At 49.4% G+C, this 24,972-nt stretch overlaps 11 protein-coding genes across 11 annotated transcripts; 7 read left to right on the forward strand and 4 right to left on the reverse strand.

Moving 5' to 3' along the window:
- Positions 1-154: 154 nt before the first annotated feature.
- On the forward strand, positions 155-601 carry LCP9604111_2480 (extracellular guanyl-specific ribonuclease RntA; the record flags this gene model as incomplete). The annotated part of the gene is made up of 2 exons (XM_039069962.1): positions 155-169; positions 227-601. 2 exons carry the CDS (start codon positions 155-157, stop codon positions 599-601), a joined length of 390 nt encoding a protein of 129 aa, XP_038931232.1.
- A 1,264-nt stretch (positions 602-1,865) lies between these two features.
- tpcF (glutathione S-transferase tpcF) lies at positions 1,866-2,579 on the forward strand (the record flags this gene model as incomplete). Its single annotated transcript, XM_039069963.1, has 1 exon — positions 1,866-2,579. One exon carries the CDS (start codon positions 1,866-1,868, stop codon positions 2,577-2,579), a length of 714 nt encoding a protein of 237 aa, XP_038931233.1.
- Positions 2,580-4,527: 1,948 nt separating this feature from the next.
- On the forward strand, positions 4,528-5,328 carry LCP9604111_2482 (class I SAM-dependent methyltransferase; the record flags this gene model as incomplete). Its single annotated transcript, XM_039069964.1, has 1 exon — positions 4,528-5,328. The coding sequence occupies one exon, from the start codon at positions 4,528-4,530 to the stop codon at positions 5,326-5,328; it is 801 nt and encodes a 266-aa protein (XP_038931234.1).
- A 209-nt stretch (positions 5,329-5,537) lies between these two features.
- Positions 5,538-6,260, reverse strand: LCP9604111_2483 (WW domain protein; the record flags this gene model as incomplete). The annotated part of the gene is made up of 2 exons (XM_039069965.1): positions 5,538-5,635; positions 5,702-6,260. 2 exons carry the CDS (start codon positions 6,258-6,260, stop codon positions 5,538-5,540), a joined length of 657 nt encoding a protein of 218 aa, XP_038931235.1.
- Positions 6,261-7,246: 986 nt separating this feature from the next.
- Positions 7,247-7,705, forward strand: LCP9604111_2484 (uncharacterized protein; the record flags this gene model as incomplete). Its single annotated transcript, XM_039069966.1, has 1 exon — positions 7,247-7,705. The coding sequence occupies one exon, from the start codon at positions 7,247-7,249 to the stop codon at positions 7,703-7,705; it is 459 nt and encodes a 152-aa protein (XP_038931236.1).
- A 255-nt stretch (positions 7,706-7,960) lies between these two features.
- Positions 7,961-8,527, forward strand: LCP9604111_2485 (uncharacterized protein; the record flags this gene model as incomplete). Its single annotated transcript, XM_039069967.1, has 2 exons — positions 7,961-8,262; positions 8,338-8,527. The coding sequence occupies 2 exons, from the start codon at positions 7,961-7,963 to the stop codon at positions 8,525-8,527; spliced, it is 492 nt and encodes a 163-aa protein (XP_038931237.1).
- A 643-nt stretch (positions 8,528-9,170) lies between these two features.
- LCP9604111_2486 (uncharacterized protein) lies at positions 9,171-11,522 on the reverse strand (the record flags this gene model as incomplete). Its single annotated transcript, XM_039069968.1, has 4 exons — positions 9,171-9,225; positions 9,279-9,465; positions 9,526-11,412; positions 11,519-11,522. The coding sequence occupies 4 exons, from the start codon at positions 11,520-11,522 to the stop codon at positions 9,171-9,173; spliced, it is 2,133 nt and encodes a 710-aa protein (XP_038931238.1).
- Positions 11,523-13,148: 1,626 nt separating this feature from the next.
- On the reverse strand, positions 13,149-14,334 carry LCP9604111_2487 (magnesium transporter CorA family protein; the record flags this gene model as incomplete). The annotated part of the gene is made up of 2 exons (XM_039069969.1): positions 13,149-13,734; positions 13,802-14,334. 2 exons carry the CDS (start codon positions 14,332-14,334, stop codon positions 13,149-13,151), a joined length of 1,119 nt encoding a protein of 372 aa, XP_038931239.1.
- A 2,164-nt stretch (positions 14,335-16,498) lies between these two features.
- Positions 16,499-18,919, forward strand: LCP9604111_2488 (anoctamin family protein; the record flags this gene model as incomplete). Its single annotated transcript, XM_039069970.1, has 4 exons — positions 16,499-16,589; positions 16,643-16,796; positions 16,862-17,156; positions 17,210-18,919. The coding sequence occupies 4 exons, from the start codon at positions 16,499-16,501 to the stop codon at positions 18,917-18,919; spliced, it is 2,250 nt and encodes a 749-aa protein (XP_038931240.1).
- A 525-nt stretch (positions 18,920-19,444) lies between these two features.
- Positions 19,445-20,923, forward strand: LCP9604111_2489 (uncharacterized protein; the record flags this gene model as incomplete). Its single annotated transcript, XM_039069971.1, has 1 exon — positions 19,445-20,923. One exon carries the CDS (start codon positions 19,445-19,447, stop codon positions 20,921-20,923), a length of 1,479 nt encoding a protein of 492 aa, XP_038931241.1.
- Positions 20,924-22,035: 1,112 nt separating this feature from the next.
- LCP9604111_2490 (threonine/serine exporter family protein) lies at positions 22,036-24,531 on the reverse strand (the record flags this gene model as incomplete). The annotated part of the gene is made up of 1 exon (XM_039069973.1): positions 22,036-24,531. The coding sequence occupies one exon, from the start codon at positions 24,529-24,531 to the stop codon at positions 22,036-22,038; it is 2,496 nt and encodes an 831-aa protein (XP_038931242.1).
- Between the last annotated feature and the right edge of the window lie 441 nt (positions 24,532-24,972).

The raw sequence follows: 24,972 nt of genomic DNA on the forward strand, positions 1-24,972 counted from the left end.
TTGATAGCGAGTAGACTCTCTTCACAATGCGGAAAGACTTCCGACAAGGCATATTTAAACCATCACCTTTCCCAGAAACATTGAAGGTCTACAACTCCAGAAATATTCATAGCCAGCCGAGCACTCAAATTTCCTATCCAACCACATCGCCAAAATGCAATACACCAAGGTAATACCCTCTTCCAGATCAATAGCATCAACCATCAGCTATTAACACAACTTTCAGCTCCTGGCTTTGGCCTCCGTCTTCATATCCAGTGCCTTCGCTGCCCCGTTGGATGTGGAAGCTCGCGCATGTGCCGCGACTTGCGGCACAGTCTGCTACACCAGCAGTGCCATCAGTGCCGCCCAGGCAGCGGGATACAAACTCTACAGCGCCAATGATGCTGTGTCCAGCTACCCTCACGAGTACCACAACTATGAAGGCTTCAGCTTTCCCGTTTCAGGAACCTACTACGAGTTCCCCATTCTTAGCAGTGGCAAGGTCTATACTGGTAGCTCTCCTGGTGCGGACCGTGTTATCTTCAACAGCGCCGACAAGCTAGCTGGTGTCATTACTCACACCGGTGCCAGCGGCAACAACTTTGTGGCATGTACCTAAATGATGAATTGGATTTGGCTATGATATTTACATTGAGAATATATACTGCTTGATGTGTTCGAGACCTATGTATCTGAATGTAGGAGACCTCATTATCACGTAGACAGGTTTCAAACTGTCAACATGCCGTAAAGGTCGCCATTGCTTTGGGTATCTAGAGGCAAACAACGATCGACACCCGCACATTTGCGAGAATGTGGGAACTTGTCGTCGTCGGGGTTTAATACCCAATAGTGGTAGGAAAAGTATGAAACAGACCGGAATTGGTACACATTCGGTAGATATGGGATTGGGGCTGCCAGCATGTGCACATTAGCTCCTCGCAAGAGTCGGCAAGAGGTTTCGGGAGAGTTTGACTAATCTGATGTTTGATCGATTTGATGGTAGAAGAATATTTGATGCTATTTAGCTATGTGTAATAGAGAGATTGATTTTAGGGGATGGACATGGACATGGACAAGGAGAAAAAATGAAAAGTGCGGAGGCATCTCTATATGAACCTCATGTCACGAGTGCGGGGTTGTGGTCTCGGCATTGTGTGCCCTCAGGAATGAGACATGAAGAGCACCTCGTCTACTCCGTACACTCCTTCGCCTTCACCATCAGTTACTACCCAGCCACTGCAAATTCCAAGGAGACATAAGACCCGAAGTATTACAATCGCGATCTCTGCCCCTACCGTGGCCGCACTTCGCTTCTGAGTGCGGATGTGTATTTAAGGAGATGGTCCGTAGCCTATAGGATTGCGTTCATGATAGTGATCTTGGTCAAGATTGAATTAACAAAATAGTCGTATGGGTGATGCAAGTATATATCAGATTTCGGGTAGCATGACGCTTCATGGCGAGGATGTTCATAGAGTGATCGACTTTGACTTCATTACAATCCATGGTTGGATCTCGGGATCTCGGGACCTCGGCCCCGGGGGAACCTTCCAAGGTTGGAAGGCCCACTGGTGAGTAATCCGGCAACGGAATAACGAAAGTCCGAAGGTGCGGTCTTCGGACTTAAAAGTTGCCCGAGTCCGAAGATTACTTAATATTCAGACGCGGTTTGAAGATCGGACAAACAACGGACGAACTCTAAGGACAATGTTACAAATCCAACAGGTTAACTATCCACAGCGATTGATAATAGGAATCACAAAGAATGACTGAGAAGAAGTAAATTGAACGTAACCCCTGGGACATATAAAATGGAAACCCGTCACTGTAAATATGATCACAATTATCAATTCTAGCTTCAATCACAGTTGAATCACAACATGTCACCCACAATCAAACCCATTCAGCTCTATGGTGGCATTCTTGGCCCAAATCCCCTCAAAGTGGGAATCATCCTCACGCTCCTCGAAGTACCATTTGAATCCGTTCCAGTCGGCTTCGCTCAAGTCAAGGAACCCGAGTACGAAGCGATCAATCCAAATGGGCGCCTACCTTCGATCCATGACCCAAACACCAACCTGACCATCTGGGAGAGTGGCGCTATTATTGAATACCTCATAGAGCGCTACGACACCAACGAACCCCGCAAGCTCAGCTTTACACCGGGCAGCGCAGAAGCCGAGCTTGCACGCTCGTTTCTCCACCTCCAAGTCTCTGGTCAAGGGCCGTACTACGGACAAGCTTATTGGTTCAAGAGATACCACGCGGAGAGGCTCCCTAGCGCAGTGAAGCGCTATGTTGAAGAAGCGAAACGTGTGACGGGTGTGCTTGACAAGTGGTTGGGCAAGCAGAAGGAGGCCAACGACAAGCATGTTGGGGATGGTCCCTGGTTGGTTGGCAACAAGATGTCATACGCTGATATAGCGTTCATTCCTTGGCAAAAGGCGGCACATACAGTACTCGTTGATGAAGGGTTCGACGTTGATGAGTTCCCAAACGAGAAGCAGTGGCTTGAGCGCATGATCTCAAAGGAGCCCATCAAGGCTGTTCTGGATTCTGCAGATGAGCAGATGGCCAGTATGTCGAAGAAGTGAAGTGATTTGGACATTTCGATTCGATTTATGTATATTGTGACAGAGCAATGCAACCAAGCAACTGCAAGGTTTTGATCTAAATTTATTCGGTATCTAGTATCCTTGCTCTCTCTCAAATTAGGCCCACAGAAATATGTGACTAGCAACCATGGATATGTGCACAAACAGAAAATAACATCATCCCAAACTCATCAGCAGATTGCAGCCACCGCTCAATTCTCTCCCGCCGGGCGTCTGTTCCAGTATCAGCAGACCTCCACAGCTCTGATATCTCGAGCATCGTATCCTCCCAGCGAGACAAGTGGCGATTGTATTCTCTTTCCCAGACGGCACGATCTGAAGCTTCCCAGAGTATTTTGCTTTCCGGGGCCATAATCCCTCTCAATTCTTCAGCAACGAAGTTTGGCAGCCCAATCTGGGTATTGTAGACGTTGGTAAAAAGATACATAGTAAAGAGGGTACGACGTTTGGCAGAGGCGACTATCCATGACTCCCAGCTCGGCCGGGTCTGAGATTCTTCTGCTCTGCAGGTGAGACCTGCTTTGGCGGACCGGAAAGCAATTTCTTGTAATTTTATCTGCGTTTGGGTATCGAAGTTGTTGGGTTCTTCGACGGTGTCTGGGCGGGGGAAGAAATGGATTGTCATGGAGTAGATGAGATACGCCTGGAACGAGCATAGGCTATCAAAGTCACTTCGAATGGCATCCTGTGTAATATTAGGCAGATATGCAACGAATAATAAGGTGCCAACATACTTGGTTTTCAATATTCCTCATCTCTTCCCGCATCGTCCTCAAAATCAAAGGTTCACACCCAGGAATCCGAGTCAACCATGTCCGAACCAGGGTGAAGCAATAAGCCAAGACAGGCGGACAAGTCCCCATCTGCTGCATCGAATGAACAAAAGGCGGTGCCTTTGAGTTAAGTAGATTTCTAAGATACGATTTCAACACGCAGGTGAGATACTGTATGGTGTGAGCATTCAACTGCTTGGGTTCTTGGCCCGTCGAACTCGAGATGTAGGGGCGTAACCAGCGATCGCGAATTTCCTCTGCATCGGTCATGGGAACTAGATCAATTTGATGGAAGTCCAGGCCAGCAGTGGTATCTGGACGAATTGGTCCATTATCCGTAATGGGGTAACTCGGGGCGTGAGATATATTCCCAGTGCTTCTGACCAAACCCTCTGGCAATGTGGAATCCGGAGATATTGCATAAGAAATGGTACTGAGAGGGCAGACATTCACAGTGGCGTGTTGATTCTCTGCACTAGCAGCACTTCTTGATTTGACGTGTGTTGGATATTCACAACTCGTGCCTCGATCTCTGCATCGCTTGCATTTCGGTTTTCCGAGATCACAGGCAGTTTTAGCTCCCACACATTCTCGGCATGCCTTTCTTCGCGCAGTGCGGAGAAATCGAGGTGAAGCAGGGATTAATGGCTCGTATCTATCTGATTCGTCCATATTGAAGATGAAATGGAATCGGAGGAGAGTTCGGAATTCCGGCAAGGTTTTCGGAGTTCCGCACTAAATGCCAAGCTATGAAGTCATGCTGGGCACCTCTTAGTTAACGCTTAACAGTAACTATGTACACAGGTCACTTTGCATTCTTTTGGGTATGTGGTTTCGAAAAACACGCATTGTTTGTGTATCTCAAGCACTTACTGTGTGACGCTAAAGTCAGGTTCTTGTTGCCTAGTACTTGATCTCATGGTTTAGACTCTTATCATTCACGAGTTATTTACAAGAAACAATTGAATGCTCCAAGTTGAAGGTGTTGAATTAACCTTAAAAGGCATGGCCACTGATATTGAAGATCATTACGGAACTCCGAAGCAGGTCTAGATTCCCGCAACTATAAAATCCACTGCCGACCTCACCCAACAACGCTCTTTCAACAAAACCAACAATTACAATCACAAATACAACTCCACAACCCATCGAATATGTCTCAAGTCTACACAACAGACCATTCAGTCTCGGTCCTCCGCACGCACAGCTGGCGCACAGTCTTCAACTCCGCGCCATACCTCCTGCCACACCTAAAGCCAGACATGAAAATCCTGGATGTAGGCTGTGGACCTGGCTCAATCACAATTTCCCTGGCAAAACAGGTCCCATCCGGACATGTCATAGGTGTGGAGTACGTACCTGATCCACTAGAAGGCGCTCGTGCCCTTGCGCAAGCCGAAGGCGTGTCCAACATTACCTTCCAAGAGGGGAACATCCACGACCTGCCATTCGAGGATAATACATTCGACGTGGTACATGCCCATCAGGTTCTGCAACATATCGCTGATCCAGTTCATGCGCTAAAGGAAATGAGGCGGGTCGTTAAGGACGGCGGCATTGTTGCATGTCGTGAGTCGGCAGAGCTGAGCTGGTATCCCGAGTCTGCGGGGATCGCTAAGTGGCGCGAGATTACCGAGCGCATGCAAATTTCTAAAGGTGGTCATCCACATCCCGGGAGGATGATTCATGTTTGGGCACGGGAGGCTGGGTTTGACAAGGAAAGAGTGAAGAAGAGTGCGGGGGCTTGGTGTTTTGGGAGTGACGGGGAGAGGGTGTATTGGGGTGGATCTATGGAGGAAAGGGCTAGATCTTCTGGGTTTGCGAAGAATGTTGTCGAGGAGGGCTTCGCAGAGTCAGAGGATTTGGAAGTTATTGCAAGGGGATGGAGACAGTTTGTGGAAGATGAAGATGCCTGGTTTGGGTTGTTGCATGGGGAGATATTGTGTTGGAAGTAAAGATGGAACAATTGTTGCCTTTAAAGGTGGTTCGCATTTTCAAAAAATGATAGTAGAGAAATATCTCGATGCAATGCTAAGTGATAGCAACCTAATGATGTAAACCTTCGCAAAATGCAAGCCTCAATCCCAGCAAAAAAGATTGTGAATCTTAGAAAAACGATGGACCGATGAAAGACCTTCAAGCAACAGCCCATGGGTGAACACAATCACCAACCGCCATCGTCTGACTCATGAGCCTCTTCTTCTTCATCTCGACGGCCCTGCTCGTAAGCATCTTCGCGATCTGATCTATCCGAGTCCTCGTCTAAAAAAATAAAAAATTAGCATGCGCAAAAACAAGCCATTCAACCCAAACAGAGAGATCACATACCAAGCTCGTGTGCAATCAAAGCACCACCGATACCGCCGACAGCCAAACCAGCAGCACCAGCTGCGAGATACTTGCCAGCATTGCTGCTCTTCTTCTCAGGCTCGGGCTGCTGATAGTAGCCAGCGCTACGATCATCGTAAGACACAGGTGGAGGGCCCTGGGGAGGCGCATAGTAGCCTCCTTGGGGCTGGGGAGGAGGAACACTGCGAGAACCATCATTGTAACCAGAGTAGGCAGGCTGCTGGTAAGGCGCCTCCCACTGGGAGCGACCAGTAGCCTGCTCTACATAGAATGCGCGACGAGTACTGGGCTCCCATTCCTGGACCCAGCCCTGGGGCAGGGGAGGCGGGGGGCCTGGAGGGGGACGGGCTTGAGGCGGGGGTGCACTGTATGGGCCTCGGTCGTATGCTGGGCGACCAGCGTCGTAGGGGGGACGGTTATATGGATCTTGAGGAGGGCGCGCATAGGGATCAGAAGGTGGGCGCCCGTAGGGGTCGTATGGTGGGCGATCTGAGGGAGGGCGAGCATAAGGATCGCCGTAAGGTGGAGCGTACGACATAATGAATGGTGATAGAGAGATGAAGGAGGGAAGAGAAAATGAGGATAACTTAGAAATGGGGGAGCGAGCAGGGCTTTTATGGGAAAGAGCGCGAACTGTTGTAGACCATCACCTTCCGCCCAGAACCGAAAGAGACAACTCCACAAATCTGTCCAACACTAGAATGATGCCCCCACTTCTAGGAGTTACATGTTAGCGCCCAAGTTCACGTCTACTCCGATTAGGCAGATGCGATATAAAGTGCAGCACGAGCCCCTGGAGCTGACAGGCCAGATTGACAACTCCATCGCCTTGCAGGGCTCAGCCAAATGACCGATTCGATTTCAGCATGCCAAGTGACCCCTATCCAATGTTAGCGTGTCACAATAAGCCGTATATACATACTCCGTACAGAGCACGGAGTACGGAGTAGAGGGGTTGCTTTACAGATCAGGAGCGACTTTGCTCCACTCGGGAGCTTGACTATTTATTTCCACGGTTCGGCCTTTGGATAATTCGTATAAAAAGGGGTCCATAACGATGTACTCCGTGCTCCATACTCCGTATACAACCAAATAATAATAAGTCCAGGGAAAATATCACCCGCAGTGGAGAGTTCCCCTCTATAGGGGGGCCATTAAGGATTGCGGTAAAATCAATATGTCGTGTGCTACTGCCAAGCCACGATGTGGCTTGTGGCTCGGACAACCGAGCTGTGGAAAACACAGCCACTGACTGTCACACACGTGGCTGGTGGAGATAGGCCTCAGTCACACACCATCTTTCAGTACTGCCAGCGCGTCGACTCGATGATCCCGGCAAAGACATGAAGATTAAATTGAACCATGGCTGGAGACTCCCTCGTCCATTCTTCCAATTCGCGATAATTCGCGATAATTCGCCGACAAAATCAGGATATCTTCCCGTGCCGGTTTCCATTCACACCAAAGACCAGCCGTCGTAACAGAGTCCCTCCGTCACCGCACCCATTTCGATGCCTTCATGCTATGACTGACTCCTCATATATACAAGTGGAAGATATATACCATCCTGAGGCAGATGTTGAAAATTCCGAGGACTATGTACCCGGCGGATACCACCCAACTCTCATCGGAGACACCTTGTGTAGTGGCCGTTACACCGTCGTCCACAAGCTTGGTTTTGGTGGATATTCAACGATTTGGCTCGCCCGCGATCACCAACGCCAGCGCTATGTATCCCTAAAGATACTGACTGCAAGAGCATCGCCAGATAACCACTTCCCGATGAAGAGCGACCTCGCTCATTCTGGAAAGCGATTCACTCCATCGCTACTAGGTCAATTCTCGTTTCATGGTCCAAATGGACATCATCGGTGCTTGGTCGGAGAGCCTGCTGGTGCCAATGTTGCTAATCCCAAGGAGGACAGCCCAAATTCATGTTTCCGCCGGACGCTGCTAGATCTGCTGCCGCCCAGCTCCTCTTAGGGTTGTCTCAATTGTATGCAAACGGCATATTCCACGGAGGTGGGGGTCATTAGGTTGTGCATCCCGGCTTACTGATCCCGCATACTAATTACAAGCAGATCTTCATTTGCGCAATTTTCTCTTACGCATACCGAACTTCGACGGCCTAACCACATCTGAGCTATACAAGCGTTTTGGTACAACCACGAGGCTCCTATCATACGACTGGGTGGAAAGCGTGGTGAACCCCACGCACCACCCTATGCCATCTATCCCATGGCTTTGAGCATGCCTGCCAACGAGTTGGATGACCCGGAAATCATCATCTCGGACTACGGGACGTCCTTTATTGTGGCACAGACTCCCTCACCAACTCTCCATACCCCATCTCTCTACTCTCCACCAGAAGATTTATTTAATGAACCCATCATTCAACCCACCGCAGCTGATATATGGACACTTGGTGTTAACTTGTATGAACTCTTAGGCGAGCGCGTACTCTTCGAAACATTTGCCTGGGACCGAGATGACATTATCGCCGAAATGGTCAATACGCTGGACCAACCGCCCATGAGATGGTGAGACTCTTGGGCGAATCGTTCCGAACTCTTCGAGAAGGATGGGTCATGGGTCGCTAACTTCCGCCGTATCAGCACTCCCGTCTTCCGGCCTCTGCGTCAGCGACTTTGGGACATGGGCCGTGGCGAGACGGAGCAGACGTGTCAATGGGACGTTGCAGGTGGTGAACTACGTGCGTTGGAGGACTTCCTCAGAGCTATGATGACGTTTGAACCTGCGGAACGACCCAGGCGGACCAACTCCTCAGGTCCCAGTATATGGTGAAGTGGGCATTGCCCGCGTGGGAGAGGCAGAAAAGTGCTTATCCTAGTAGGCCGTAGAGCGGAAGAAGAGCCAGCGGATATGCATTGTCCTAAGCTACGCACAGGATAGTGTGAATATTGTCATAGCCTGAGATCGTCAGGGGCTTGGAAATAAATGAGCCGTTTCCTAAGGCCAAAGTCTAAGTGATACTCTTTCGATTCTTGTAGGCTGATCAGTGGGACCGAGGGAAATGCCGAACTGTCTTTCGTCGTTCTGTTGAGTAACTAAAGCACTCAGGTCGCATAATAGCAGGCAGCCAGGGGCTCTACGAGCACCGCGATGATCGGCCACGGATGGAGCATTTCCCGTGATTCATCCAACGCGCGTTGCTAGAGCAGTTAATTATAGAAGATTCCCAGCCAGCAATACGAGATCTTGGGGATATACATCGATTATATTATTCCTGCTCACACTACGTGCACTACTACCGACTTGCATACCAGTAATAACATATCGTTCGAGGAAAGAGTGGAATTAAAGGCGTGTATTTATCAATGGCGCTCTAGCGCTGGCGATCAAAGGCGATCAATCAGCGGACAGACCTTTGACGGCGCAACCAACCCACGCTCGAGATCCCATCAGCGCGGGTTCATAAATATGCTCATCAGCCTGCGATAACACTTGATTTCGTACTAGGCGGGTAGAAGAACGCAGATAGGCTGAAGAAATGTTTAGCACATTGAAGCGAGACCGAGGACAGGGATAAACTCACGCAATGATAATATAGGCTGCAATCAAGAGGACACCCTCTAAGTAGTTGCTTCGGCCGTCCAGTACAAGGAAATTGACAACGAAGGTGGTTACAAAGAGACAAATTGTCTCGAAAAGCGTGAAGTACAGAGACATGTCCTTGTCCATACACCAGCCCAGGATGACGACCAGGGGTGTGACGAAAATAGCTGTTGGCATAGTCAGAATGTGCACACGTAGAAACATCATCAAAACGGATGGAATCTTACCAATTTGAATACTACTACCGACAGATACACCAATTGACAGGTCCATCTTATTCTTAGTCGCAACACTGACGGCAGTAACATGTTCAGCTGCATTGCCGACAATGGGCAGGATAATGAGACCAATGAAAGCTTCGCTGACGTTTGAGCTAGCGATCATATCGGGAATAGCGTCAACCAAGAACTCAGCACAAACGGCCACCAAAGCAGTGGACAGCAGGAGCATGACAACAGCAGCGGTACGTGACATTGTGGGTTCCGGGGCCTGAGAAGCTATCTCCGGACCCACGATATCATTATGCTCGGTTAGACGAGAAGCGCCACGGGCGAACTGTACTGCGTTTCCGGCCAGCGGAGGACGACTGGTATGTGCGGGGAGCGAGTTGCTGCGACAAATTCCTGGCCGCGAGGAAGTGGCCCCCATACGGGGTGAGCCCGCGGGTGACTGGGAGCTGAAAACAGTGTTGGAAAGCAGAGACGGAATAGGTCCGAAAGGAGACCGGCGTTTCCGGGGATCATCCACGCTTTCCAAGCCAACAACGTTAGGGGCGGATGGGAATCCCTTGAGGACCGGACGTTGATCGGAGGGACCGCTGTGTTCGGAGGCCTCGATCTGAGCCTTCTTCTCTGCTTTCTGGGTCTCGCGCCTCTTGTGATCTCGTTTCTTCGACTTCTTACTCGCTTTGCTGTCCATGCGGCTCAGAGCCAAACCAAAGTCGCGAGAACGGACTGCCGAAGAGGGCAGGATGTCGTCGTCGGCATCGTAACGAATCTCATCACTGAGCTCAATGGCGTGTTCATTGCTACCAATTGAATTGGAGATGGAACCGTGATTCTCATTGGAAGTCGATGCCATAGCCCTCTTCTGGAAGGAATTATGAGAGATTGTCCCTTTCGAGCTTGTACTTGACTTTCGGTGTCTGCGATACTTCATTGCTCTTTTGATCCGTTTGGCGGTGGTCCAGGAAGTTGTAGTGTCATCCGACTCATCACTGGAGCTAGATGACGAATCCGAAGAGCTGTTCATAAATTCTGCCAAAACACCAGGTTTGGATTCCTCGTCAATAATGGCCTGAGGGATACTGGCGTAGAGATACGAGTGTGTTCTGAGTTGGAAAATGATGTAGAGAATATACACCAACAGCAGAACGACACTGGTACCACGGCTGACTTTGAGTGTCTCGCGATCGGCATTATTGCTATCCGACCATGAGGCGTGGAAAGCAGTGGGCAGCAGGAGACTGACCACACTCAAACTGAGCAGACAAGCACTCATCTGAGTGACAGTACTGTTGTAAATCTGTTCTCGGAAGCGAAGGCCACCAGCGAGAAAAGCCATGCCCATGATTAAGAGCAGGTTAGCGAGAATCGAGCCGAGAAGAGAAGCTTGAACGATGCGAATCTCATTCTTGACCAAAGCGATGATGAAGATGATCAACTCGACTGCATTTCCAAAAGTGACATTGATCAGAGCTCCGATGGTGTCACCAAGTCGGCTGGCGACACTCTCCGTGGCATGACTGAGCAGTCCAGCCAGGGGAATGATGGCTACTGCATTCACCGCGAAGATGAGGGCTGGGTTGAGACCCGCGGCCTCACAGGCAATGCCGACCGGTACAAATATCAGCAAGACATTAATCCAGCTGTGGCAGATAGCATCCGCAGTATGGTGATAGAAACGGCCGGACCCGTTTCGCATACGGATCAAAAGACCCGGTTTGGTGTTGGTTTCCGTGACGGACCCCGGAGTGGGGTCCTCCACAGGTACATTCACTTGTCCATGTTGAGAAGGTTTTTCGGAATTAACAGGGTCGGCGGCCTGTTCGGAGGGAGACTGGTCTGGCAGGCCGCTTGAAGACGCGTGAGCTTTCGCCCACGAGTGAATCCGGTCTGCAAAAGGGAACATCGTTAGCCAGATACATAGGAGTGGAGACAAGATCTCGGGGTAGCTATAGCTACAGCTATAGCTTTGAGCCTCCTCTGGGAAACTACTTACGCATGTATTTCAGAGAAAAAAAGTTAGATGAAAGAAGGCAACAAGCCTTTGATGATGATAAGATAGTAGGAGTAGGTGAAAATAGGAAAGAGCGAAGAGTGAAGTCGACAGTTGACTTCTCAAGGGGCCAGACTTATGGCCTTGGCAGCTTGGCGTGATGATTCTCCAACGCCACACCTTTTTCCGTCCTTTTATCTCAGCCCTGCAGATCCTGATTACTCTTTCAAGGAATGTTTGACAACCGTTAACCTATGCAAACATTCCTAGCCTCGCGTTGTCTTTCGTCACCCTATACTATACTATCCCTAGCATGATGTCAATCCTGAATGCTGCAGGGGTTACTCTGTATTGGACCAATTGGACCAATTTAATCCAGCAATGACGCGCTATCCACGAATCTCAACATCATTGGTGAATTATTGTCGGGATCGACCATCAAGCCCCGTATTTGGGTGCTCTTATTATTGGTACTGAGGTCTTGTTTTCGCTTATTCTCCTCGGGTGCTCGTCACACCTTAGGGCGCTTTCTGTACACTCTACGGAGCACGGAGTACATCAATGTACAATGTGCGTTGGATGTATGCGCTGTCGTGCTTCATTGACCACTAGTCATTAAGTATTTTCAGAACGGCTCCACCCATGTCCGACTGTCCTACGGAGTACAACACATACTCCGTATCTCTCGATACATGGATGTACAGCTGTTGGTCTGCTGCGCCTCTCGTTGGTTTGTGGAGTTTCCGCCCCACAGGTACTTGCTGTTGTGGCTGTGTCACTAGCTATTGCCACAATCTGCCATCGTCGGACCCACTGGTGTTTTTCGAATCTGACTCACTGGTTGACACCGATAACTAACAAACTAACTCGCCTGCCACATTACGCAATCGTCGGCCCTGCACGTACCCAGAGGTAAGACCCTATCAGGTATCCTCGGATCAGTACGGAGTACATTATGCACGAATGATGTACACGGAATATGCAAGATACCGAAGAGACCAATAGGCAAGCCAAAAGAAAAGCAGCTATCGAGTACGGAATGCAGAGGGTAATAATGACAGTTGATGGTGTGTATAACAAAGTTCATGCTGATCTTTCCTGTTTGAAGAGAGCGCCTGCCCTATCAGCCGAGATCTTGACCGGCGTAGCGAACTCTTCTTCTCCCCCTTCGCCTGTCTAGAATTTGTTGATGCTGTATATACAAGACCATCAAGACCACCGAACTCTGGTTCAGCTACGAACTTGGGCCGACGACCGATTCCGACTCCACCACACAGCCTCCAAGCAGCGCCACAAAATACTAGGAAGAAATGCCTGCTCAGAAGTGTGTAGCTGACGGCACACCCGGCGCAGAAGCCGGAAGTGCCCACTGTTGAATCTATGGCATTGAATTGATGATCAACGATGGTGGGACTAAGTCAATGCCGTGGCTCCGACCGTTGAATATCGGTGTTGATCAGCATCGATATGTCGCCATTCGGGCTACGAAAGCTTTGCAATACCTGTGAATAACTTCCATTGATTTATTTTGAAAAACGAGGCCTAGAATTAGAGAAGGAATGAGCAAAAATATTCAATACATTGTCTCTTAGCACTAAAATATCCTAAGCCAAATGTATCCATCGGTCAACGTCTACAAAAGTTTGTACTTCGTAGCCGCGGCGATGCAAATGACCATGAATGCCGCAAAAGAACCGAGGATACCAAAAAACCACCCTAGCCCACTAGCATGCTGTCCCGGGACAGGAACGTTCATTCCCCACAAGCCCGTGACCAGGTGGCACGGCACGAAGATCGTAGCCAGAAGAGTGACCTTACTCAAACCAGAGTTAATAGTCAGACTCAACCGGAGATTTGTAGCGCTCATCTGGGCTAAATAATTCGCCTGGGACCGACCGATGATCTCATCGATGTGCCCAAGTGTCGACAACGTCGTGATTAGATGGTCCTGGACATCGCCGAGATATAGAAGTAGATCACGGTCAGGGAAAACAGGGTTCTTATCGGGGGATTGGCAGCGCTTCACGAATCCGTTCAACACGTCGACCTTGCCGCTGAGGCAGCGGATTATGTGAGTGATTTTCTTCCGGAGGGAGTCAATCTGCGGAACAAGAGCCTGAGCGTCATCGATGCGACTGATAAACACCTGATCCTCGATTGCTTCGGACTCGCGCTCCACCTCCCGGACAAATGGCCCAAAGCTGTCAATGATATCGTCTCTGAAGATCAATTAGCCGTGCATCCATTGAAAAGGGGGTTGCTGAGCGGGAAAATGGTTGAACACACATCATTGCATAGCAAACCCAGTTACTCGTCAGAATAGTGGGATCATGCATTTTGCGAATCCGCTCTCGCGCCCGAGCCACATGCCCACAACCACTAGGCGAGAAGGTGACCACGCCATATTGGAAGACAAGAATGTATAATGCAGCCGAGACGGGAATTCCCGGTCGCTCATTGACCTTGTTTACCACGAGGGTCTGAAACGAGATCAGGTAGTAGTTCTTGTGGACGTCGACTTTCTCCCGGGGCTCACGAATAGCAATATCCTCTGCCGTCAGGGGATGGATAGACAAAGCTTGTGAGATGGCATTGACATCTTGTTCGGTGGCGTCGCATATGTCAATCCACCAGATTGGCTGGTTGGGATCTGGGCGACTTTTAAGCTTCTCCTGGAAGATATGGTCAATGTTTTCGTTGGGGAAAAGACCATCCCATGTCGACGAGGCGGTCGCTTGTCGGGTTTTTGACGAAAAGAAGCTAAACCGATCAGGCAGTGGCTGGTCGATTTCCAGCTGCTTTTCTTGTTTGTTGTGCATCCTGAGTCAGAATAGAGGCGGGTGAGATGATGAATACCCTGAGCGGTTGGGCTGATGCCATCAGATATTGAGCGGGGTGTTATTTAGGGGGTGCTGCTCTGTTTTCTGGAAAGATCCAGCTTCCATGGATGAAGATAATGAATCTGTTCAGCCCATTATATGTTCTCGAAGAGGACTCTCAAGGAGATGGGATTGGATGGGGATTTTGATCCAGTGTATTCATGAAGGAGATGACCCGGGGAAAGAGGAACGGAGAGACCTCGGGAGGAACGGGGAAAGAGGAAGGAGCCCTTCAACCATGTACCGTGTCAGCCCTACCCGTTAGAGTCATGGTACGAATGGTGTACTAGTTAATGTTTAGTTACATGACTGTACATATATGTAAGACATTGTGATTTTCGTTCTAGACTTGCTAGGCATTTGTTTCAGGTTTATCTTTTACCTAATATACAGCAGGATTGCAAGAAATAATATGTTTCTCTATTCAAGATCTTATGACTAGAGATCTTCATTTAGTTGAAATAACATGAAACATTCAGATTCTTGAACTCAATAAGATACACCCAAAACGCCCTCGAAATCCTGTGCTTGGTGCACAATCCGACAAAAAAAAAAAAGAAGCGTCAATGCATTTTCGTGGACTCGGTAGCAGGGTTTAATAGTATTACACCCAGATGGTATCTTTACACACGTTAGTGATTGAACATAACCGAGCACATTGCATATATTCATACCATGCTCCGATCATTCAATCTTTGGTTTCCGACTGCCGAGACTCCAGCTCTCCTTCGGGGTCAAGGCTGTACGACTTGCGTAATCGCGGATACACCAGCCCAAAGAATACGATGACGGCTAGCAGAATAACAAAGGTAGGCAGAAACATGAAGATAAAGAGGAAGACACTCAACCCGAGGGTAAGATTCTGCCCACGAGGAAACCGACGGGCCATGATCTCGAGAATCGAGTACATACGGTAAGCCGCTAGGGACGTGAATAACGTGAATAATCGCCAGGAAAGAAAAGGTTTTTTTCGTGGGAAATGATCTCATGGCGCTCGGTCGTGCATGTTACCCCATGTACTTATAGCCACGATGGGAAGCGCCGGATGGGTACTATCCCCAACATTGTGGCTGAGAGCACCTCTTTCAGCAGAAAGCTGTATGTACTCCGTAATAGCCCGTACCTGCGGATTGTTGATGCCTGCGCCATCGCCGTCATGGATTCAAGTTTTCCCGCCTCCACTCTTGGCACCAATATTGTTCAGATACGTTGGGGAACTTTCACCGCAAATAGCGGATCTCCAATGAAATGTGGGTTTTCCTTGGAATCGTCGCAAATCACGAATTAGTGGCTTGGCATGGAGTTTTGTAGGCAACAGCATTTCACCCAACAGTCTGCCAATCCTGAGAGGAGATACCCCGGGAATTGGTTCTGGACCAGAGAACTGGCCCTTTCACGGGGGCTTTCTTAGGGCGTTAATGAACCAGAAGCTCTCTCTCTCCTGTTCAGCCCTAGCCAATTCCCGCCAATCCGACAACTGCACGTGCCCGCAGTGGACCCCACAGCGCATCCCTTGGGAACAGGGGAGTCCTTTAAGTCGCCTATATAGTGCCGGATTAACTCATTCGAGTATTTCCTTTGGCTTAAAAGGCAATTGCGATTCCCCTGAACATGTAAGGGGGCATGGCAGAGAAATGGTGAGAAATGGTGATCGTAAGTTGCTTATCATTGGATGGCAAACTGGATCCTCATGCAAATGAAATCTCCCTCATAGGGCTGAAGCTTGACTTGTGGGGCTGACTCGTATTTCCGGTAGCATAACGACTGTATGTAGGAGTCGGATGGGAACTGGGGAAGGCAATTGTGCAATTCAGGAATCTCAACTGGATATTGTAGTCCTTCGGGGGTTCAGGTAGCAGTTGAGTTGAAATGGTAGGGCTGTGTGGTCAGCAATGATATACCGTATACCCGGGTGGAACCAAAATAGAAGGAAATAGAAAAATACATAACTAACTAGAGTAATAATGTAATGGTGACAACCTTGAAGGGCAATCTCCCCACATTTTCCCTTTCAACTTTTGATGTGACGTGTTTGACCACTTGAACCACTCTGACCACCTGTTACCCTCCAATTGCTCTTCTCAATAGGCCACACCTAGCCAACATGTCCTGGCTCGCGGCCTATAGCAATGACGAAGATGATAACGATAACCTGGGCGTGGATTGGGTATTACAATATGAATTTGGCGACGTCGGTAAATCGCGTGGGATCCCCTTGGCCGTTTGCATATATACTAATGATCCTCAGATCAAGCCCAAGCTATTACAGAGTTTCGGACGCTGATCCACGATTTGGGCGAGGCTGGCCTTCGGGTTCAGGTTCGTCACGGCCACGGGGAAGCGCTATTAGTCTGCATTCGGGTTCCGCGGGATCATCTCGGGAATTTAGTACACCAGTCAAGGTAAGTGGGGTTTGGGGGTCTTGAATGTCATACGATTGAATTTTGGGGCAATTAACACTTCACAGAATCAAGGATTGGCTGTTTGGAATTACTCATACCTTACCGGACGGCGACGAGACAGCTATCGCCGACGCCGATACACCAGCCGAAGAGATTCGTTCGGTATACCATGCCGTCACCTGGCAAAAGAAAATAGGAGGCGCAGGCATCACGCCGGGTTTTGGAAAATGGAAGAACATCACCGCCTCGTTTCCCTTACACGATCAGGAGGCCTGCGCGCAAATGCTTCGTCAATGGAATCGAAAAACTGTATTGACGACTAGCGATCTGGATGCGATTCGAGCATTGTTTGGTGAAAAGGTATCCGTGACTGTTTTGGCTCGGTTTAATGACAAACAGCTAACCTTGTGCAGGTCGCTTTCTACTACGCTTTTATCCATTGCTATTCGTTATTCCTCGTGGTGCCCGCAGGATTGGGCATTCTTGGGTGGCTGTATCTAGGTCCATACTCCATTGTGTATGGAACTGTACTTTGTGCCTGGTGCGTTGTATTCGTCGAGTACTGGAAGATTCGAGAGGCCGATTTGAGTCAGAGATGGGATGTCAAAGGTGTTGGGCGACTCAAGGTAAATCGCAAGCAGTACGTCTGGGAGAAAGAGGTCAAGGACCCAATCAGTGGTCAAGTGAAATATGTCTTCCCAGGTTGGAAGCAGTTCCTACGCCAGCTGCTTTTGGTTCCTTTTGCTTCGGTTGCAAGCGTGGCCCTCGGAGCATTGATCGTTGCCTCCTTCGCATCGGAGGTGTTCATATCCGAGGTATACGACGGTCCATTCAAAGAGTATCTGGAATTCGTACCGACCGTCCTGTTTTCGCTATCCTTGCCCGCCATCACCTCGTTTCTCACAAGCATCGCAACCCGCTTGACTAAGTACGAGAACTACCGAACGCAGGATCAATACGATCTTGCCCTGACTCAGAAGAATTTCGTCATGAATTTTATCACTTCCTTCCTCCCCACGATATTGACCGCCTATGTCTATGTTCCCTTCGGCAAACAAATTGTTCCATACTTCGACATCCTCCGAAGAACGGGGCTCACGGCCGATATGGCCAGCGGGCACAAGAAATTCGAGGTCGATACAAGCCGATTCCAGCAGGAGGTGATATATCTTTCCATGACGGCTCAGGTACTTAGCTTCGGCGAGGAAGTTGTCCTGCCATATGTGAAGCATGTCCTGAATCAGAAGTGGCAAAACTATCGGGATGGAAAGGCCGAGTACAGCCGCAAACGGAAGCATTCCGCAACAACTAGCTCGTTCTTGGTTGACTCTCCAGACGAAGCAGCATTTATGAAAAGACTGCGTAGCGAGGCCGGCGCAGAGGAATACCATGTGGAGGAGGACATCATGGAGATGTGTGTACAGTTTGGCTATCTCGCATTATTTGGAGTTGCCTGGCCACTGGTTCCGCTCGGCTTCCTGTTGAATAATTGGTTGGAGCTGCGGGGTGACTTCTTCAAGCTCACGCTGGAGTGCCAACGACCACCACCCATCCGGTCGGATTCGATCGGCCCATGTCTATTGGGGCTAGATTTCTTGGCCTGGCTGGGGACTCTATCTACAGCGGCAATTGTGCATGTCTATCGGGGTCCTATTTCCGAGGTCCGGCTCTCCTCGCTTCTGTTGACTTTGTTCGTCGCCGAGCAGGTCTATCTGGGGATGCGATTCACTGCTTCTACAGCCCTTGAGAAGATTTTCTCGGATTCGATCCGAAGAGAAGAGGCTATACGGTATGCAGTGCGCAAGGATTATCTTGCTGCTAGTCTGGCGAGGAACTCCTCCCTCAGTTCCGGCTCCCAGGGCTCGCCGAACGGTCGCACTCGTCATCGGGTGCGTTTCAACGAACGAGTCAATGTATACAGCTCGAATGAAATAGAGCCGTCAATCGATGGCACTCCCTCTCCGACCAAAGAAGAGCCCTGGAATGATGTGCTTCGTGGATCCGACCGTGAGGCCCAGTTCTGGAGCGCTCATTCCGGGGATATGGCAGACGCAGGAGTCAAGCTAATACGTGCATTAAGCACACCCCACTCAGGGGATGTTAAATCTTCGAAAGAGGCATAGATTATCTCGCCCCTATGTATTTTTAGACCATATTTACAGTTTACATTAGGTCGCTGCCTAGGATTTTCTATGTAAAGATCGCCAGGTCCTTGGATTGGTTGGGCTGTATCACCCAGTAATGTAAGTATTGGGAGTTGAGGGATCATGCCTGTGGCTCATTTCCACTCAATTTATTTACTAGCTAGGTTTTTTTGTACAATATTATACCGTAGACGTTCACGGACAATGATCCCCTGCAAACCGAAGTATATGTTCAGCCCTATAGGGCTACGCCAAGGCGGGTGTCTTGCTCCACCCGTGAACTCTCAAGACCCCGGATGATTCCCTGGTCTTACGTGCTTGCGTGTCTTTTCTTCTTCGAAACTTTGTCTCCTTGTCCCTTTGTATCTCCTCCTGTCTTTCTCCCCCTCCTTGCTGTCAATTTAATCTTCATTCAACCCTCTAAACTCGGTTGTACAGAGCATCGGCATGGATGGCCCCGTGTGAGCTTCTCCTTCCTACGGTCACCCGCATACGACTTTTACAATGGTGACCCCTACCACCTCCTCTGACACCTTATTCACCCCTCCATCTCCCGTTCACCTCGCACAGTCAATTTCCAAGCCCACGACGATGGCCACGGAAATGGACTTACTATCAACGGCCGAGTCCCCACCACCCGTGGTCCCGAAACTCATCCGTGAAGCCAGTGACATCACATGGCAGGAATCCCTGGAATCCAAAAAAACCCAGGTTGTGCTAGTCCGGCGACGTGGTCGATTCCGTCTACTGCACCAGCAGCAATTCAAAAACAGCTTGCTCGCCAGTGTCGGGTACCTTGAGCTAGCCAACGCCGGTGACTTCGCTGCCAACGTCTGGAATCAGACCCCCGTTCCGAAGTTTGCCGCTGTGCTCATGGGAATTGGTGGTACACTAGCATTGGGAATGGTGTTGGTTGCTATTCATGATTTTCGGCTGAGCTGGATCAATGTCAAGCTGCTGCGAGCGGAGCGGGCTCACCTACAACGTTTGCGGAAATACCACTGCAAGAACGCAGAACTAGCCCGGCTCATTGACAGCCGGCTTGGGGTTGGAGTCCGTGAAATTGGCACCGAAGTGATTGACCGGATCGTGATGGATGTGTTGATGGGGTTCGGCTCGTTGTTGGTCGGTGTTGGCACTTTGATGGCGATTGGCGGCGCCAACCCCCATGTCTTCAAAGCTAGTAATCTGCTGTCTGGATATATTGGGAATGGTCTCGCTGCAGTGTTTGGCCTTTTCAATGCCATCTGGTCTGGCTATCTCTTCCATCGATTCCATGTGTACAACGCTGCTGTTTTTGCCCGCGAGCCGAGTGATGATATACGTCGCCGTCTACATACCCGGTTCCGTGGATTCCAATGGCATGCCATTGTCAATGGGTTGAATGGTCTTGTTGCTGGTGCCGCTTCAATGGTCACTGCCGAGCGTTGGTGGGGATACGTTGTCCTGATCCCGTGTATTATTTCTTTAATCCTATGCAACTATTTCTGGCGAAAGCAGCTCGGCTATGATCGCCCACTCTTTGGTCATACATCACCAACAGAGCTACCGCTCATTGAAGATCTGCAATATGTGATTGTAATGCAGCGCGCTCTCGCCGACCTTGAACATTCCCTACCGCAGGCTATTATCCATCCCGGCTCCTTGGACTCGATTCTTCACTTCATTGTCCGGGAAAATATGCTTGAAAAATACTGCGAGTCCCTCGCCCGCGACAAGACCACCCACCATCTTCTTGCCTCATTTCCATCTCTCAACACCTCTCCGGACCAAATCACTGTCTCCCTCGACACCCTCTTTCGCCTTCCTCCCATCCATCTAGAGCTCATCCTGGAGCATGCAAAGCGATTCCTACAAACAACCGGTGTTCGTGTCTTCACATATCGCGAACGACACCTGCTCGAACTTCTGGGTCATGCTATCTCTCAAGATCACAAAAAGGTCATAACAACCACGCAAGATGACAGAATAGAGCACGCTTAATATCTTCGAAACATGATTCTATCGCCGCTCCCCGACCCACCTTAGGGCCTATGGTATTAAAGCGAGCTGGCTGGCGACTGGTCGCCGGTTAATTCTTATGTTATTTCATATTTGCATTGCGTTGTCGGATTTCGTTCACTATTCTCCTAGAAATGCTAGACTTGATTCTTTAGCATACAGTAGGTATTTTGTTCCTAATACATTGGAGATTCACTTTGATAACCTTCATATTCATATCATGCTTTCGTTCACTCACAAAAGACAACGGGAAAGGTGCCTTGGCTGGTTCAATTCATTCCCACGATAGCTATCTACCTGGGAAGAAACTTAAAGCGCTATAAACCCCCAACTAGATATATCCCTCTCTTCCCTCTTCTGGACTTCTCCCTTCCATTTCTCATCACATTTCTGCGCAACCGAACACGCCCACGTAGCATAGTCCCCTTCTTCTATCCCATCTGCCCCTCTCTGTCTTATGCTCTTAACCTGAGCTTTCTTCGTCGATAATGACTCATATAGGCATTCGGGAATAGCGACCGGCCGGCAATTTGAAGAATAATCAGGATATCGCTCGAGTATGGGAGGTATCTGAGCATTAGAAAGCACGCCGTATTTCCGTAAGGGTATTATAATAGATTTACTCTCGCCGAATGAGAATGTCGGTATTGCTCTCCTGCTCTATTACTTTCGCAGTCCAGATATTACCCAGGATGAAGGGGGTCCAAAATAGTGACCAAACTGTGAATCTGCTAATCTCGCGGGGAGTTCGGGGGTGTCTGAAGAACTCGCTCCTTTTTCCGAATCCCCTCTTGAGTGAGAAGAATAGCATCGTAGAAAATTTTGTATGTTTCTGAGTTGTGACGGCTGGTTTGAGAGTGCGCTGACTTCAATCATACATATACGGATGTATGTAGCATTAGTACAATCCATGGGACAGTTGAAGTTTCCTAGGGCATCATGCTACTTTCCCTAAATAGGCGCTTGGTCACATGGGCCGAATTACAGTACTCATCATCGTAGAATATGTTCCTTATTTCTTCTTTTTGTTATGCACATTATCCCAATATCAACATCAACATCAGAAACCAACTGTCAACGGCGTGACAAAAAGCCTAGAAACTAAATAGTCCGCTCCGGGCCTTGCCGTATGGATAAACCACCAGTGCGGAAATGAACAAACCAATCGTAATGCCAATAGCCACCTGGATCATGCCAAACCCTAGACTGAATATAGAATTGGATTGCAAGCCAGCGCCGGGCGCTGAACTACTGCTACCATGAGACCCGACGCTTTGACGAATTTCATCCGCGGACTGTACACCCGAGATCAGAGATCCCGTCGCAGCAAGTCCAGATGGAACCAGAATGAAAATTCCAGGCAGAATAGCGGTCGCGGCATGGCCATGCCAGAGCCGACTGTACAGATTTCCCATGATGCCGATGACAAACGCGCCGACTGTATTCGCTACCTGGGAGTTTGATCCCAGTCTCTTCGTGCTGAAGTAGTTGCTAATGTAGCCCGCCATTGCGATGATGATCATAGGTGGAAGCTGTTTCCATTTTCCTTGGTTGATGATCAAAAGCCAGACTGTCTGGATTGCAACGAAAGGGAAACGTTGAACATATGGATTCTTAAAGGCTCCCTTGTCTGGGCAGGAGGTGTCGGAGACCGCGTGGTTGTCCATCAGACCGTAGATGGTTGTGCCAACGGTAATTCCATATCCAATAAACAACGAGAAGAGGAGAGCATAGACCATCCGAATCGAGCCAGCGATGATCTGATGGGATTGAAGTTCCAAGCTACTACAAAGAACAAGGAATCCTGGCAATATCAATGCAATCGATGATTGCGCGATGGCGGAAAAGCAAAAGAGGTATTGTGGCTTGCCATTCACGACTCCAAGGGAGATACTACCGAAAGCGCGGGCGAGGAAGGACGTCACCACTGTCGATGTCACTTCAAAGACATTTGAATACAACACGGAACGAGGCGCGGCGACGTGTTGCATTAAACCGACAAGTATACCATTGAGAAAAATGATCGGCATGTCAATCGGCCTGGCACTAAAAGCGAAAGGCCCGACTGTTGCAGTGGCCAACCCGTACACCAAGATGACGATGAACTTGTGATATATGGGCTTTTTCTTGATGACCGCATCGAGTTCCTGAATTGCTTCTTCAATGCCGATCACATCGTGGATCACATTCTTGTAGATGAGATGTGTGTCCGATAGGCGAGCTAAATCAACTCCCTGGGCTACTCGAACCATCTTCACCTCTGTCGTGCGGGTAGATGGATCGTCGAACGACATTATCATGCAGCCTGGCAGATACAGGTATTGGCTATCAACCTCCAATACCTTTGCGGTCATCTGCATGTACTCTTCAAGCCTGTGTGTGGGAGCACCAAATAACATCAATGCTTTGCAGAGCTGCATGATATACCGCTGCCGACAGATAATTTCTGCAATGTGCACTGTCACTCGAATCTCATCCTCAAGCCGCATATTGCGATTTCCACCACCGCCGCCACCGCCACCCTCCTTGTCACGGCGCCTCGAGGCTTGCGATAGGATTTCGCTTGAAACAGGAGTGCTTGCACCACTGAAACTATCTGCGCCCCCACCAATCAAGGTCGAGTTCGACGTATTCTTGGGCTTTTTGTACCATTTCACTGGCTTTTGCTTCTTAGGTTTTGGTGTTGGGGCCCCGCTGGGGGCCGATTCTGCGCTGCTAGATGAGTCAGTTGATGTTCGAGACTGGCCTCCAGCACCTTGTTGCTGACCACCCTGCAGTTTGATCAACTGCGACAGGATCCCGCCGCCGCCAGAGCGATATCTCAAGCTCGCATCTGCTCCTGTCTCATTCTCTTCGTCTTTAAATTCGTTGTCGGGGTGAGGATAAGGTTTCCCACGGCCTTTGCGGCGTTTTTGGGAATGGTCTTGCGTCAGATCTCGCACTAGACGATGGGCTTCCGAGCTAGTCCCTTTCTGGTCGCGCTGCTTCGCCTCCACACTTTTGTGCTTGTCATCTGTCACATCAGAGAGTGGAGGTGCACCACCGGTCGCCCAGTCCGCGTGATATCTCCCGGATGTTAAGTCGTCTCCCTCGGCCTGTGGGCGACCCAGACGGTCACCGAACTCTGATGCTTTCCGTCTGAAATTCCTGGTCGCAGTTCGCCATTTCTCCAGTGTGGATTGCTGTTCAGAAGTCTCATGTTCCTTCTTCTCGTCTTCCTTCTTCTCACCTCCCGGTCGCTTGTTCTGGTCTATCCTTTGGACACCTGACTCGCTGTCCGTCTCACTCGACTGTGGCTCACGATCTCGCTGTGGTGTATCGGCAATATCCTCAGACTCATGGGAGTATGGCATTGTCGGCCGATGAGGCAGCCCTTCATGGTGAGCCAAATCCCATTCTTCGCGAAAAACTTTTGGCGGTTCGTCATGCTTGGCCTCCTGTATGAAACCCGCATTTGATCGAAATCGAATATGGGGTGATGACTCTTTCTCTTGTGGACTGGTTTGGGGCGCATCCTGCCAAACTTCGGACGAGGTTGTATTGTCTGGGTCCGAGTCATCATTGAAGCTGCTGATGGATGCGTCCGACATGAAGGCAACGCGTGGTTTTCACTCCTTCGCCAACATCTAGTCTCCGATCGTTCGGGGACGAATGAGTTTGTAGTTTGTGAACCTCTTTTCGATGAAGCTTTTGAATCATACAAGGTCTTTCGTCTAATGCTTTCAGGATCTTCGTGCCAAATTGGGCTATCATAATCGCTAGATGAGCTCACAGAGACGTTATTGGGGTAGACGTGTGAACCACGGTTGGCAATCAACAGGGAATTCATTTTCATGCAGTTCAAAGGAAGAAATCATCAACTCAACGGGACTCTAAGCCCTTTTCCCGCCAGTCATAGGGTATTGTTTGCGGGTGTCGCCTCGTCGGAAATCTATCCCACGCAAATCTCGGCCTTGTAGGTTCTCGCCACCTCACATATCCTAAATATCATTATGCAGTTGCTTTAGAAAGATAAATTAGCAGCCCTAGAG

This window comes from Penicillium roqueforti (assembly GCF_015533775.1).
Source record: "Penicillium roqueforti strain LCP96 04111 chromosome Unknown scaffold_03, whole genome shotgun sequence".
In the NCBI taxonomy this organism is placed as follows: domain Eukaryota; kingdom Fungi; phylum Ascomycota; class Eurotiomycetes; order Eurotiales; family Aspergillaceae; genus Penicillium; species Penicillium roqueforti.